Raw genomic sequence first — 14,559 nt, 5'->3', positions numbered from 1 at the left:
TAAAATTGTCCCCAAAATTAGGCCCCCAAGGAAAACATAGTTTTGGAAAAGGGAAAAAGTCAATGCTGATGATAAATTTTGCTGAAGAAGAAAAATATTTCCAATGCCTTCTCTTAATCATGATCTGATTTGTACATTTAAAATAGGCTACACCTGACCTACCATTCCTACCAAACAAAACACTTCCCTTCTCAAAGTCCTTAATTTAAATCCAAAGTGCTAGGTTTAATAAAAGGTTTAGAATCATGTATATAAGGAAGTGGTTTGGGATGATCTTTCCATATCTCTTCTATAAATCCCGAGACATCAGGATTTGGCCTGGTGTAGCACTACCACACTTCAAAAAGAAAAAGCCGGATTCCAGAACTGGCAGTCTGCACCCCTCTTCCAACAGGTTGCTTCTGTGGTTTCCAACACTCCCTCCAAACTAGGGTCACTCTGGAAAGCTGCACCCTGATAGTTTTGTTTTATTAAACACCAGTTTGGCTTTTTTTTAAACGCAGATAGGTGGATCACACCTCTGCCTTGCAACAGACATGCTGCGTGGCATGTTGCTCTGCTGATGAACAGCTGCTCACTGGGGATGTGCTGATCAGTGCTGAGAATGGGTGGATGCCAACTTGCTAAAATATTCCGACTTCCTGGATGGATCCCGAGTCTCTGGCAGGCAGAGATCCCTCTATATGTCAAAAACTAAGTGAGACTGTATTGGTAACTACTCAGTAGAAAAATACTATGTTGTCTCTCACTCTTTTGGAGTTTTTTAGGATAATGAAATATAACTACCCAGCTAAGAATGTAATATATAAAAGCTGGTATACTTTTTTGCTAACATTAACTGATAACTATGCAGGATTAAAAGTCAAGTTAAGGAAAAGCTAACTAGCAGACAGATTAGATAAGGATGCGTTCTTATGAGATATGTTGATGAACGCACAGACTCCCCTGGTTAGAAGGTCTCCGAAAATTATTTGGAAGTAATTGTAAAAACCCCTCCAAAGTACCCAGGGTAAGGAAGTTATGGAACCCAACAAGTGGGAATCAGCCTCCTTCCCCCAGTCCCCATAATTTTAATATGCATGAGAGCTGATGGCATGTGGGAACAATCAATGAGAGAATGACAGCTGAGTGAAATTTCCCAGCAAGCTAGTAAAGCTGTGGCCTAATTCAGTCACACCCTTTACAAGTTTGGGTTTGGGGTCCTCACCCAGCCCATGGGCAGACCAATAGCATAATTTTCAATTCATTTCCAAGCTGGACATTGCTGTTTGTAGACACAGACAGATCTCTGAGAACTTCAGAAAAATCTCCAAACTTAAAAACAGATTAAAAAATAATCAGCAATTTTCAAAAAAACCCAATATAAATGTTTACTAAAAAAGTAAATACATGGATCTTTTTAATCCTGTATTTTTTAATAAATATGCTACATTCTCTCAGGGATAACTGAAGTAATGCTCACATGACCAAATATCCACATGCTTTGCTCTATGTTCATTTTCTGAGCATGCAATAGGTTTTGGCAAATTTTTGTTTAAAAGAATGGGGATTTGGAAACTCACCAAGATGAACTTCCCAAAGAAGATCCTTGGAGAAAATATGAGCCTGTCTATTGAAAATATTTCCACCCTCTGAAGTACTGCTGAAATAATTGTTAACTCTTTCAGAGCTGAAAAGGGGATCAATATTATTCAGATATTCTACACCCTCTTACTCAGAATATGGTTTAAAAAAAAAAAAAAAGGAAATTTTATGCCCTATGTCACACATCTATTTACATTAAGTAAAAAATAACTCCTGTACTGTGAACATAAATTAGTATTATAACCCCAGACAATAGTGCAACTATTTATCAGTGAGACACTTAAGTTCCAGGCAGCACTTTCATGCATGTGTAAGTACCAGTAGATTCATGTGATTTCCTAAATCAAGGCCTTTAACTGAAGCAAATTTAGTCTCTGATTGCCTATTAGCAACCTTTGGGAAAATCTTCTATTGGCTAACTTTTATTCCTTTGAAGCTAATTGCTATGAGAATACAGAATGGATGTGCACAGTGAAACAGACCACTTATTATTTGCACATAGTTCTATTTTGGACACTTGCTACTAAGTAGTGAAAATTAAGATGGTTATTTCAATTTTAAAAGCTGCTCTAGTTGTTATTAAGCACCTATAATCAATTTGAAAGCAATTAGCAATTTTATCATCATACATATAAGAAGGGTAAAGACAGTCATTCACACACAAGAGAGAGCTAAGCAAGATCTTAAAACTGTGATAAACAGCTTAGAAAAAATAATATAAAACTGGGTATACCAAAGAATGGGCAGAAATGTGTTATCAAGCAAATACACAATATGTAGAAATTTGTGGAAAACTGCTTCAGTTACAAACTGTAGTTGATATGGCAAATAAACAAGAATCTTCAGAATTTTATACAGAGCAACGGTAAAGAGTGCAAATGCATCTATTTCTATCTGCTGCTCCTTATATCCAGTGTATAAGATTGTTTAAGTAGTAGTAAATGTTTGTTGGCTTAAAGAAGGGAAGTGATACAACAAAAAAGCAGTATGTGCCTAATTAAAACCAAACTGCCACAGCCTAAAGCCTACAATAAGTATTTCATAAAAACTCTACAACAAACAGATTAAGAGGTTTTGTAAAGCAGCTGGGTTTTGATAGTTGATTCCAAGAGTGCTGCATTTGATTCCAATATCATGTTAATCTAAAAAGCATTCTTGAACTACTTAAATCAGTGGTTTATCATGCTGCATTGGTTGCCATCTGGATATAAAAAAATTCTGAAGAAAACCAGTTTGTAAAATGGATAGAACATAAGCTATTTTTGAGTACATCCATGCTTGCTTGGCACGGAAAAGGCTAGCTATCACATTCATTTGAATTCATCATGTTTTAAATAATCAACATATCCTACCATTTTGTGTGAGCTTAGTGGAGCAGAGAAAGGACGTAATCCAGAAGGACTCTTTAGTGGTTTTTACTGCTTGGCTGTTGTTTCCTAGGAAAAGTCCCTTTGAAAAGGGGAGTTTGAGGTAGCGACCAGAATCCTGAAGGTTTGTGTTTTCTTCACACTGTGAAAACAAACCAGTTAAAATAACTGTACTGCATAAAAAGAAAGGACCAAATCCCTAAACTGTATGATGACTTATTGTTTCTCTTCCAGAAATGGAAGAATTTTCACTATGCCTGTTGCAACTTTGTTTTTGGATCATAGCTTCATATCTGACATTAAAGTCTAACAAATTTGCACAGGTTATGTCAAATGCATAGCTACAAATTTTGGTGTTAAAATCTAAAATTTATCTGGGAGCATATCAAATCCTCTGAACAAAGAAATAACTGTTAAATGAGGAAACAAAAATTCCACAAAACTGAAGTATCTCTAAAAATGATAACATTGAGTAGGTCTGTATAAATGAGCTTGCCTAATTTTCCAACTTCAGCAATTCAGTAAGAGGGTATCATGGGGTTCGCTTTGTGTGTTTTAATTGAACTTACCTTTGTGAAATCCATTATAAATACAATGTAATATAATAATAAGACTTAGTAAAACCTGTGGACTGAAATGAATACCTAGATTCAATTGCAGTTTGTAACAGGAAGCTTAATATTAAACAATCAGGTATTTTGGATATTTTAATAGTGACAAGATTATCACTCATTTGCTAATGAATACAGAGTTTCTCAGCCTAATGTTTCTGGGCATTTAAAGTATGTTCCAGAGGAATCATTACAGCTAATGATTACTAATTCAAATTACCTTGTGTACAATGAGTTCATGGGTGCCATCTGGCAGGGTCCTCCCATTTTCCTGCATCAGGGGCACGAAAGAAAAGCCAAACAACTTCTTCTCACCCTTTTCTTTTGCTGAAATACATATGTAAATAGCAGCATTTAAAGTTAGTAGTGTACCTTTTAGACAAAATGAATGGATATAATACAACATACGAATGAATACTGGCAGCTATTTGCAGCTAGTCAGACTAAAACTATCTTAAATTTCTTTTCAGATTTGCACATTATCTCCTGTAATGGTTTCTTTTATATCACTGTAAATCAGAACGCAGTATTCCGGACTTATGTGGTGTTTATTAACAACAAATAATGGAAGCCACCAAATATGCAGTCTTAGCAATATACAGAATGCCAGGAAACTGAAATGAATGTGACCTAGCCAGTCCAACATGAAAAGGATTTTTTTGGTGACAATTTCCCCACTATAGTAGCTTTTGCCTACTGGTCTCCATTTTAAGTCAGCCTCAGGCTATGCTACGCTTCTATTTTCAAATAGGGCATCTGCCTCTATAGATATGACTGAAGATGTCACTGTCTCTTACATGGATGCATTTTGAGTTTACCCAAAACTCTGTTTATATTTGCGGCTGCAACGTTGTCTATTTCTATTTAATAAAACTAGTTTCTCCTGGTATTTAGGCTTTACCAAAGCACTGAGTTCCAACAAGTAGAGCTGCAAGCCCAAGCAACTGCGTCATGAAAGCATTACAGAGAAAGTTCATGCAGCTGGCTTTTTCCTGAGGTATTATGGAAACTCATGTGCTGACTGCAGCTGTAATGGAAAGGACTGGCAGAAGTCATGAACAGCGCTTACTGGAACAGTGCCGGAATTCACAGCGGATGTGTGCTCCTCTGAATTTGTCCACGGGAATAGGAAGTTTCAGCAGCTCAGCCCATCTGGGACCATTGTTATGATAAAGCACAAAGGAATGGTACTCGCTAGCTGGTGGCTCTCCAGAGCCGAATGAGATAAAATCCTAATGAAGAAAAAATTTGATTAAAGATTAGAAGATAGATCAGTTCACTGGTAGGATGTCATCAAGGACTGCTCTTCCAAGGAAGACTATTTAATATTTATATTCATATCATAAATGCCACGTGTGGTACAATGCTCAATATCTTAAACCCCACAAAAATAGTAGCGCTTCATTAATATTTGCTGATTAGAAAAAATGGCAAGAATCATCCACAGCAATGAGAATCAAAGTGTTATATAGGGGGAACTGGGGGATCAGGAAGGCTTAAGCAACAAATGTGATGTGGAGTCCCACGGATAGACGCAGCATGGTCTATCCAGCGTTATGCCCAAGCAACAAACAAGAATGTAACTGAGACAAGAGCAGCCCAGGCTCAAGATCTTCAGTCCTGTGAAACAAGCCTGTATCCCTGCTGCTATCAGTGATATGTCCCAGCATGCACAAATAAAGAAATCTAGATTCCCTGATTAGGAAGAAGCAAAGTGTCGTTGCCTTTGCAAAACCCATGATGGTCTCTCCATAGCAAAGTAGGCAAACAGATTTGTCCAAGTCCTGACTTGGGGACACCTATTAATTCTCTGTGGGAAAGGTAAACTGTAGCCTTTCTCCTCAGTTATTATAAGCGATCACCTTTGCATCTCAATATTCTTTTCTTTTAATGTGCACATATATACAAAAGATACTTATACACACATACTCTTACGCATGTGTATTTATGTGTGTATATATATAAACATACATACATTGTATGCCATGCATTTATATGCACAATCTCACTTCACATATACAATTTGCACCAGACAATTCGTCAGCCTTTCTTCGTTTTGTCACTCTACAGCCCTCAAGATCATGCCGAATATGTGAAAAAAGTACTTTCAAGTAAAAGGAAAAAAAAATGATGCTAAAAATATATCAAAAATGAAGGTGAACAGAAATCTTTTGGTACAGAAAAAAAAAATCCAAGAAACAGTCATCTATTAATAACTAAATATAAAACAGTGCCTGTTTGTAAGCTATCACCAGTAGCATGCAATCAAATCTGAAGAAAAGAAGGAACATTAATTTATTCCTTTATTGATACACAGTGGTGACTTCTGTATCAAGGATCTCTGATTTGTTAAAATCAGACAAAAAATTGAAAATGATCGAAACATTCTGTGTAACATGAGGAAATGCATGCCTACTAAGAAGAGTTATTATGAAATAAAAAATTCTCCAAAACTCGATCTTGCTTCAACGTTTTGCAGCATCTTACTGGAATCATTAGTTATTTGGCTGGCAATTCTAGGTGTTTATCTGAATCATGTAATTGATCACAGAAATAAAACAAACATGCATTTTATAAAGGTTTTAAGCAAAATGGAAATACTTTGAATATCTAAAGACAGCAAAAGATAAACATGACCTTTCCCAAGCAATTTTGTACTCTTCAAACAATGCCACAAAAGATTATTTAAATCTGGAAAAGTGTATCAAAATTAACTACAGCAAGGAAAAACATAAAACAAAGATACCTTTAAAATCTGACCGCTGCTGTCCACGACATGCATTGTCACTTCCACATTTCTGGCCACACTCTTCCCTCCTTTCTCAAACTCTCCTCTTTCTACAGTGATATATAAATCATTCCTCATTTCACCTACAAAAAACCAAGCCAAACACAAAGTGTACAGAAGTCAGTTCAACTTGCTTACTTTTTGCTTTTAGTACTTTAGCAGACTTTCCTCTTCTCTTCCAAACAAGGGATAGTATCACACCCACAATTTATCAGTATTTTTGGATTTTAAATAAAAACGATTATTTTCATAAACCAAGAAAACCAACAAAGCTTCATCCCTCTCAAACTACAAATCCAATACAGGCACTACCTAAGCGTTACACAGTACATACAAGTTATTAAATACTGCTAGCATATTTAAATTGAAATTCTTTGCACGTTCATACAGTAACATGCTAAGTATTCTGTCAGACCATAACTAGATCTTCTGGATGAGATCAATGGTAATTTTATTCTCATTTCAGTTGACACAAACCACAAAGTTTATAGTTGATGAAAGAAATAAAGATTGGTTGGCAGTTCCCGGGGGTGGGATGGGGGAAGCAGCAGTACTGGTGGTGACTGGAGTGGCATGGTAGGGAAGGCCTTGCTCTGTTTGAAGATGCTAAATCTATTTCTAAAAAGTGTAAACTAATCTGGCCCTGGACAAACATTACCAGAACTACTTGGAAACAATTGGACTTTCCTTGTGAAACATAGAAAAAATGAAGGACAATCAGCATCATAATTAGGAGCATCTTCTAAAATTCTAATTTCTAGATTTGATAGAAAAAGAAATTGAGAATATATGCTTTCATCTAGTGAAATGCAAGTTTAGCATAATGGGAATATCCTCTTTTATTAAAGTAGATTTTCACTGAGCATTGGTGGAAAGAAATCAAGTATGACAGTTTTGTGTATTTATAGTTGTACCACTTAAATGTCAAACATAAGATGGATACATGTACTGTGGGTAAAATTAATTAAAATATATGTAACTGGTAAACAATTAGCACATCTTCAGTTTCCACCTTCATTTTAATGTGCAAGCAGAATTTGACCTGCTTGAACTTTCCAGGATACTCTCATGTTTCACATTTCTTGCATTTTACTGCATGCAACTCTCCAGTGATTTGTAAGTACCAGAAACAATGGTCTTGCTACAATTTTCTAAGATTTCCATAATATTATTCCATCACCATATGCAAAATAATTAAATGATTCCTCCAAAGCACAATCTAAATCATTGCCTAATGGAAAAAAAAAAGGTAAAAGAAGAAACTGCTATATTATCAAGCCCTCAAGAACCATGCCCATAAAAAAGGGGGGGGAATCTGCTATTGTAATACCTTATTATCAATTATCTTCTGAAACAACTATAGACAGTGGCTAGAATACAGCTAGACAGCATGAACAGAAACAAATATTAGGACCAGATGGTATTCACTTAAGAGTTTTATGTGAAGTCAAGGATGAAAGAGCTGCATTACTAGTAAGTATGTGCAATCCTTGAATCAATCTCTGGTTCCTGGTGGGAACCAGGTTCAAAATAAGCAAAAGGTGGTGATTATTCAGGTAACGGACAGCAAAACTTGTAAAAAAAAACAAACCAAAAAAACCCCCACAACCCTCCCCCCCAGAAAAAAAACCCAAGAAAGAAACAAACAAATCCAAAACAAACCACCACCTCCCCCCACCTCCAAAAACCCAAACCACCAAACACAATAGCAACCCCAAAACAAAAACCAAACACAAACCGAAACCCTTCCAAAGGATATTGTGAATGTGGGAAATGTATAAGGGTTCAAGGTAAGAATGGAGAAGTCATGGAAGGAAGATCCATTAAAGGATATGAAACAGATGATCACAAGCAGCTCAGGAAATCTCTTGAGTTGAAAATAGCTGGAGGCTGGGAGAGCATCAGGGGATAATTACCATACATGCATATATGCATGCTCAGTTCTTAATCTTCTTTAGGTGTCTGTTTACAACACTGGGCTAGATGGGCCCTTGGTCTGAATCAGTAAAACCGTTCTAATGTTTATTCAAGTCACAAAAATATCCTTAAAACCACTAGATTCTGATTATTTCCACAGTGCAGTAATATTTTATTATAAATGTTTTAGAAGCTAGTACAGCATGGTTACCAAAGAGCATGCATTATGTTGGGCCCTTGCTTAGCATATGCTTATGCTAGGATCAGTTCTAGTTAGTGCTGGCAGTTGGTCACTTCCAAGAGTTTTACTTTCAGAAAAAATGATAACACACAGTAATCAAAAAGAGATCTTTGTTATATAACTGATTTTAGCAAATGACTTATAGTTGCAGCAATTTCTCTTTAAATATTAACTTGAATTCTACAAGCATTTGTGCTACATTCAGTCATTATTTTCATTTATCAGAGAGGAATTATTTCAATTGTCCATGGGGTCTTCACAGAAACATAACCAAATAACCATTTCCACCACAAATTTCATGACCTAGCCCAGATGAAACTCAGTGAAAACCATCTTTTTTCCTTTTTAAATTGAGTAAACCATACAGGATTTAAATGAAAATGACAGTGGAACAGGTTGCCCAGGGAATTTGTGGATGCCCTATCATTGGAATTGTTCAAGGTCAGGCTGGACGTGGCTTTGAGCAACCTGATCTAGTGAAAGATGTCCCTGCCCATGGGAAGGGGACAGGAATGATGATTTTTAAAGATCAAGATGATCTGTAAAGGTCCCTTCCAACCCAAACCATTCTATGTTTCTATGCAAAACCAATAAAGCATTTCTAAAAGAAGTAACCACAGCTTCACAGAAGTTAAGCAGGCTTTCAGAAACAGTGTCTGCATTTTAAGGTTTTTTAAAAAATCCAAACCCATTGAGTTTCATCTTTTTAATTACTAGAAGAAATCAAATCACAGGGAAAAAAGACACAGGAGTAGGATGTACTTTCACAAATATTGTCCTGTTCTCCTCTTACAGAACCTTGGCACAGCTTGTAATCAGTGTCATGAGAGGACAGTTCAGATTAATTTTGTCCTGATGTTGTGGTTTAACCCCAGCGAGCAACTAAGCACCATGTAGCTGCTCACTCATGCCGCCCCCCCAGCGGGATGGGGAGAAAATCGGGAATAGAAGTAAAACTCATGGGTTGAGATAAGAACAGTTTAATAGAATATAAAAAGAAGAAACTATTAATGATAATGGCAACACTAATAAAGTGACAGCAGTAATGATAAAAGGATTGGAATATACAAATGATGCACAGTGCAATTGCTCACCACCCGCCAATCGATGCCCAGTTAGTCGCTAAGCAGTCGCCAAGCGGCGACTCCCCAGCCGCCACTCCCCCCAGTTTATATACTGGACATGATGTCACATGGTCTGGAATACCCCTCTGGCCAGTTTGGGTCAGCTGCCCTGGCTGTGTCCTGTGCCAACTTCTTGTGCCCCTCCAGCTTTCTTGCTGGCTGGGCACGAGAAGCTGAAAAATTCTTGACTTTAGACTAAACATTACTTAGGAACAACTGAGAACATCAGTGTGTTATCAACATTCTTCTCATACTGAGCTCAAAACATAGCACTGTACCAGCTACTAGGAAGACAATTGACTCTATCCCAGCTGAAACCAGGACACCTGATCTACATCCATTCACAAAGCTCTATTGTTTTCAATGTCTCAGAGCAAATCTAGATGTTATTGAAAGAAAATGCCAGATTTTCTCCATTATCATGCAAGGCAAATTAAATCTAAGAGGAGACAAAGCCTCTCACGCTATACAAGGAATAACAATGTTTTATATGGAAATGGATAGAAAAACAGAAGGGAGATAACTGAAAGAGACTATAAAATTAATCCAAAACTGTAAACTATGGGCTATATATAAAGGGTACAGTCTGCATCAAGCAGATACAGCAGCAGCTTCCTTTTCTCAAAGTATATAGCATATCTGACATTTTATAATCTTTACGAAAATGTACATTTTAGTTTAAATTTGACCTTTTCTCTGGATTTGTACGCACACATATTTCACTTTTGGTTTAAAAAAAGATCACTACTTGCTACCAAAGTGTAAGAAAACCAACTATATTGAACTTGCGCAGTTCAGGTAAGTGTACTGGAACATTAAGAACTTAAAACCATGCTCCTCACAAATCTTTAGCACAATATTTGTATGAACATATATTATGAGTAAAAGCTCATAAAATCAAAAAGTCAATGGGGTTGTAAAAATTAAGCACAAAGCCTTATCAGAAAATAGCTGACGGTAAAAAAGAAAATGGATTTGGAAAGTAAACTTCACTCTGGAAAGGAAAAAGGCAAGAAAACTATAATAAAAACTTTGACAAATATATTTGGATCCAAATTTTAAAAATTATTTCACTCTCAACTTATTGCTCTGGAGATATCTGAATCACTTTTACTTCCTCAGTGTAGAAAAGGCATTGCTTCAATCTTCCTTAACAGAAATTCTCTCTCCAAAAATTGAGATCATCTATGTAAAATTAAGTTCAGGCATTCTTTCATAGCCCCTCTTCCAGTAAAAACAATTCCAACTTCCTCTATAAAGTATTCAAACATCAGCAAATTATTGAATTTATCTATATTCTTTTAACTTATCTTTTTAATTTATGGCAACTATAATTACACATTTGATTACAAGAACATGCATGATTTTTCTATGGGATCTTTGCCTTAACCAGTATACCAGACAGATAATTCTGACCGATTAAATCATCATCTTTTCACTAAGATGGGCAATTACAGCCATAAGTAGCACTGAAAGGCAAAGTCCTGCTGAATATCTGAGATCTGAGGTAGACTTTGGTGAGTACAAATGGTATCTTCAGCTAAAGTATCTGCATGACTCAAATCTCTCCTAGGTGTATCCGTACTGAGATTTTTAGAGAGTCTTATAGTTGACCAAATGTGAGGAATTCGCAAGGAAACAAGAGAGACACATCTTAAATAGTACAGTATATCAGATTTTAATTACTGGTTGAAAACATGCCTATAGAATTGAATCTTAATCGCACATGATGAGACTGCAGTGATGTGGATGATTATACAGCCTTAACTTTCCCATGCAACACAAGTGTTCAGTGTACATTCTGCAGGGATGTTTACTCTGGTACGTGAATTTAGCTGTATGTGAAAGGTGCTGAATTGAAATGTCTGGGTTGCTAAATCAAAATTTATACAGCACAGCATTGGCAGTACCTGACTCTTCATATGGTCCTGCCAATAAATTTCAGCTTTGATCTGACAAAAATATCTTGAAAGCACTATTTATAGGCTGCGAGAGGAAAAACTGCAAACCCTTCTTGCCCCAGATGTAGGTGCTAATGAGACACATTACAGCTCAAGGTTTCTGACCAAAGAAGAAACAGAAGAAGCTTCATGACGTCAATCCAACTGGCAGCGAATTGTCCAAGGGCTGAACAGGAGCAGAGGACAGAGACCTGATCAGCATCAATTATATGAAAGAGGCAATTATAAGGAGCAGGAGAAAAGGCCAATTAAAGTCAAAAAAACAACCACAAGACAGACTGCTGGAGGACACACTTAGCTAATGCAGGTCAGCCTTCCTGAGCCTGCCAACTATAAAACGCAAATTTTAAATAACCAGTAAAGAGAAAAGAGCCAGGAGTAATTTGCAGGTTGGAAATAACAATGCATCCTATTATCTCCACCGCACAGTTTCATTATGGGAGGGCTCTGCAGGCTCCCTTTCCTTCACAGGTAGGAGGCACAATCGCCTCTATTCAGGACCTGCATACGTGTGCTGCTGCTCATAGGAGGTACCCCCAGCTACGTGGGACCCATGTGCAAGCTGCCCCCAGCTCACAGAGGCTTGAATGCTCCCACTGAACCTGGTGACGGGAACAGCACAGGGAATCACTAGTCAGGAGAACATTTGTATGAACGTATTGTTCGTTCTTTTATTTTTCTACAAACTTTTGTACCTAGCCTAAGTGTCAAAGTAATGATCCTTCATCACAAAACTGTTTTTAAGCTTACAGTGAGGAAGCTGTGAGTTACAATTGCAACACAGATATTATAACAAGACTTTCCTCATATTCCAACCACATTTAGAATTTCTTGTAGCATATTAATATGGAACAAGGGTTTCAAGCTGAAGATCGCTGTCAAAGATCAAAGGTAGCTGTCTTTGTTAGAAAGAAAAGAGAGTTTAGCTTGCCAGCTACCCTCAAAAAACTTTCAAGTGAAATAAATTCCAATTTGATTATTTAGTACTGTAACAAAACACAGCATGATGGTATTTGAACAAGATAGTATTTCTCATAGTGATAGCTATCAGTGTGCAAATCTAAACTCTCCTGACAGCAGCCGCTAATTTAAAAATGATTACACAAAACTCACTAGAAGCTTTTGTTAGGAACTGCTTTCTTGAAAGCTTTGCTCAGAATTATAGGTCCTTTAGAACCACGAATTGAAAAGGAGCAGAAAACATTATTTTGTTTAAAGAAAGTTCCTGTTCATTTACATCTCTCTAAAATACAAGCTAATGAGTTGCTTTGTTTTATATCCTAAACATGACTTGAACAGCTCTTAAAACAATTTCAGTTGTAGGGACTGAAACTTTCTGGATGTGGCACAGAAAAAATGGTATTATCCAGGATGCAAACCTTGTGGATGGAAAATATTTCACAGAACAGCTCCTTAGAATACTTTGTAGAATGGGACAAGAGCTGTGTAGCTTCTGTCAGTGGGAGGATCTCAAAAAACCACGTAGAAGTTGATTTTAACTTGAGGAGAGGGCTAGGGCCCCTAAATCCACCTTGCCTCCTACCCTTCGAGTCAATCCATACTATGCCTTTCAGCAGCTAGGATGTTCTATGATGTTACTATTCATGCTGACATACCGACAATAACAAGCAAAACTGGGATATAAAAGACAAGGGCAAGAAATATTCAATTCCCTTTTTAGCACAGCAAACTTGTAGCTGGCACAGCTAAAAGTTACAATAAGAACAAGCAGTTTACAGAAACACAAGGAACAAGACAGAAGAGCTCAATTCAAAAGTAGGAGGCCCTATGTCTGAGTGATTCAGCACTGACCACCAGCAGGTATACCCTAAATTTCAACAAGTTACAAGCTGATTGTATTTGCAGTAGTCACAACCTAGAGGTTGTAAATACTTTAACTACCAAAATATATGTGTTTATTAATATATACACTTGGAGTGGGAAGGGGAGAAGAGATTAAATCCTGGAATGCTACAGCAATACTAAACTCTTGCTAATGCCCTTCTGGCAGTTGAACTTTGATGATTTCATAGAATCACAGAATGGTCTGGGTTGGAAGGAACCTTTAAAGGTGACCTAGTCCAACCCCCCTGCAATGAGCAGGGACATCTTCAACTAGACCAGGTTGCTCAGAGCCCCGTCCAGCCTGACCTGGAATGTGTCCAGGGATGGAGCATCTACAGCCTCTCTGGGCAACCTGTGCCAGTGTTTCGCCACCCTCATCGTAAAAAATTTCTTGCTTATATCTAGTCTAAATCTACCCTCCTTTAGTTTAAAACCATTACCCCTTGTCCTATCACTACAGGCCCTATTAAAAAGTCTGTCCCCACCCTTCTTATAAGCCCCTTTAAGCATTGCAAGGCCATAATAAAGTCTCCCTGGAGCCTTCTCTTCTCCAGGCTGAAAAACCCCAACTCTCTCAGCCTTTCTTCATAGCAGAGGTATTCCAGCCCTCTGATCATTCTTGTGGCCCTCCTCCGGACCCGCTCCAACAGGTCCCTGTCTTTCCTTTGCTGAGGACCCCCGAGCTGAACGCAGTACTGCAGGTGGGGTCTCATCAGAGCAGAGCACAGGGGCAGAATCCCCTCCCTTGACCTGCTGGCCACATTTGTTTTGATGCAGCCCAAAATCCAACTGGCTTTCTGGGCTGTGAGGGCACATTGCTGGCTCACATCCAGTTTTTCATCCACCAACACCCCTAAGTCCTTCTTAGCAGGGCTGCTCTCCATTCCTTCATCCCCCTGCCTGTATTGGTACTGGTTGCCCACACCCAGGTGCAGGACCTTGCACCTGGCCTTGTTGAACCTCATGACGTTCACATGGGCCCACTTCTCAAGCTCGTCCAGGTCCCTCTGAATGGCATCCCATCCCTCAGGCTTGTCAACCGTACCACTCAGCTTGGTGTCATCTGCAAATCTGCTGAGGGTGCACTCAATCCCACTATCTATGTCATTGATGAAGATATT

The 14,559-nt window shown here is 37.8% G+C and overlaps 1 protein-coding gene across 4 annotated transcripts in view; it reads right to left on the bottom strand.

Moving 5' to 3' along the window:
• Positions 1 to 14,559, bottom strand: part of DOCK4 (dedicator of cytokinesis 4) — a 253,381-nt gene that overhangs the window by 88,324 nt on the left and 150,498 nt on the right. For all 4 annotated transcript variants that reach the window (XM_069802123.1, XM_069802125.1, XM_069802124.1 and 1 more), the window contains exons 14-17: positions 6,309 to 6,433; positions 4,632 to 4,794; positions 3,783 to 3,889; positions 2,937 to 3,093 (exon numbers count right to left, since the gene is read on the bottom strand). In XM_069802123.1, the coding sequence (XP_069658224.1) occupies positions 2,937 to 3,093; positions 3,783 to 3,889; positions 4,632 to 4,794; positions 6,309 to 6,433 (552 nt within the window). The remainder of the gene's footprint in view (positions 1 to 2,936; positions 3,094 to 3,782; positions 3,890 to 4,631; positions 4,795 to 6,308; positions 6,434 to 14,559) is intronic.

The sequence above is a fragment of the Haliaeetus albicilla genome, chromosome 14, assembly GCF_947461875.1.
Source record: "Haliaeetus albicilla chromosome 14, bHalAlb1.1, whole genome shotgun sequence".
Classification (NCBI taxonomy): Eukaryota; Metazoa; Chordata; class Aves; order Accipitriformes; family Accipitridae; genus Haliaeetus; species Haliaeetus albicilla.
Note: the sequence above shows the minus strand (reverse complement) of the source record. Positions and strands in the feature narration are given on the sequence as shown.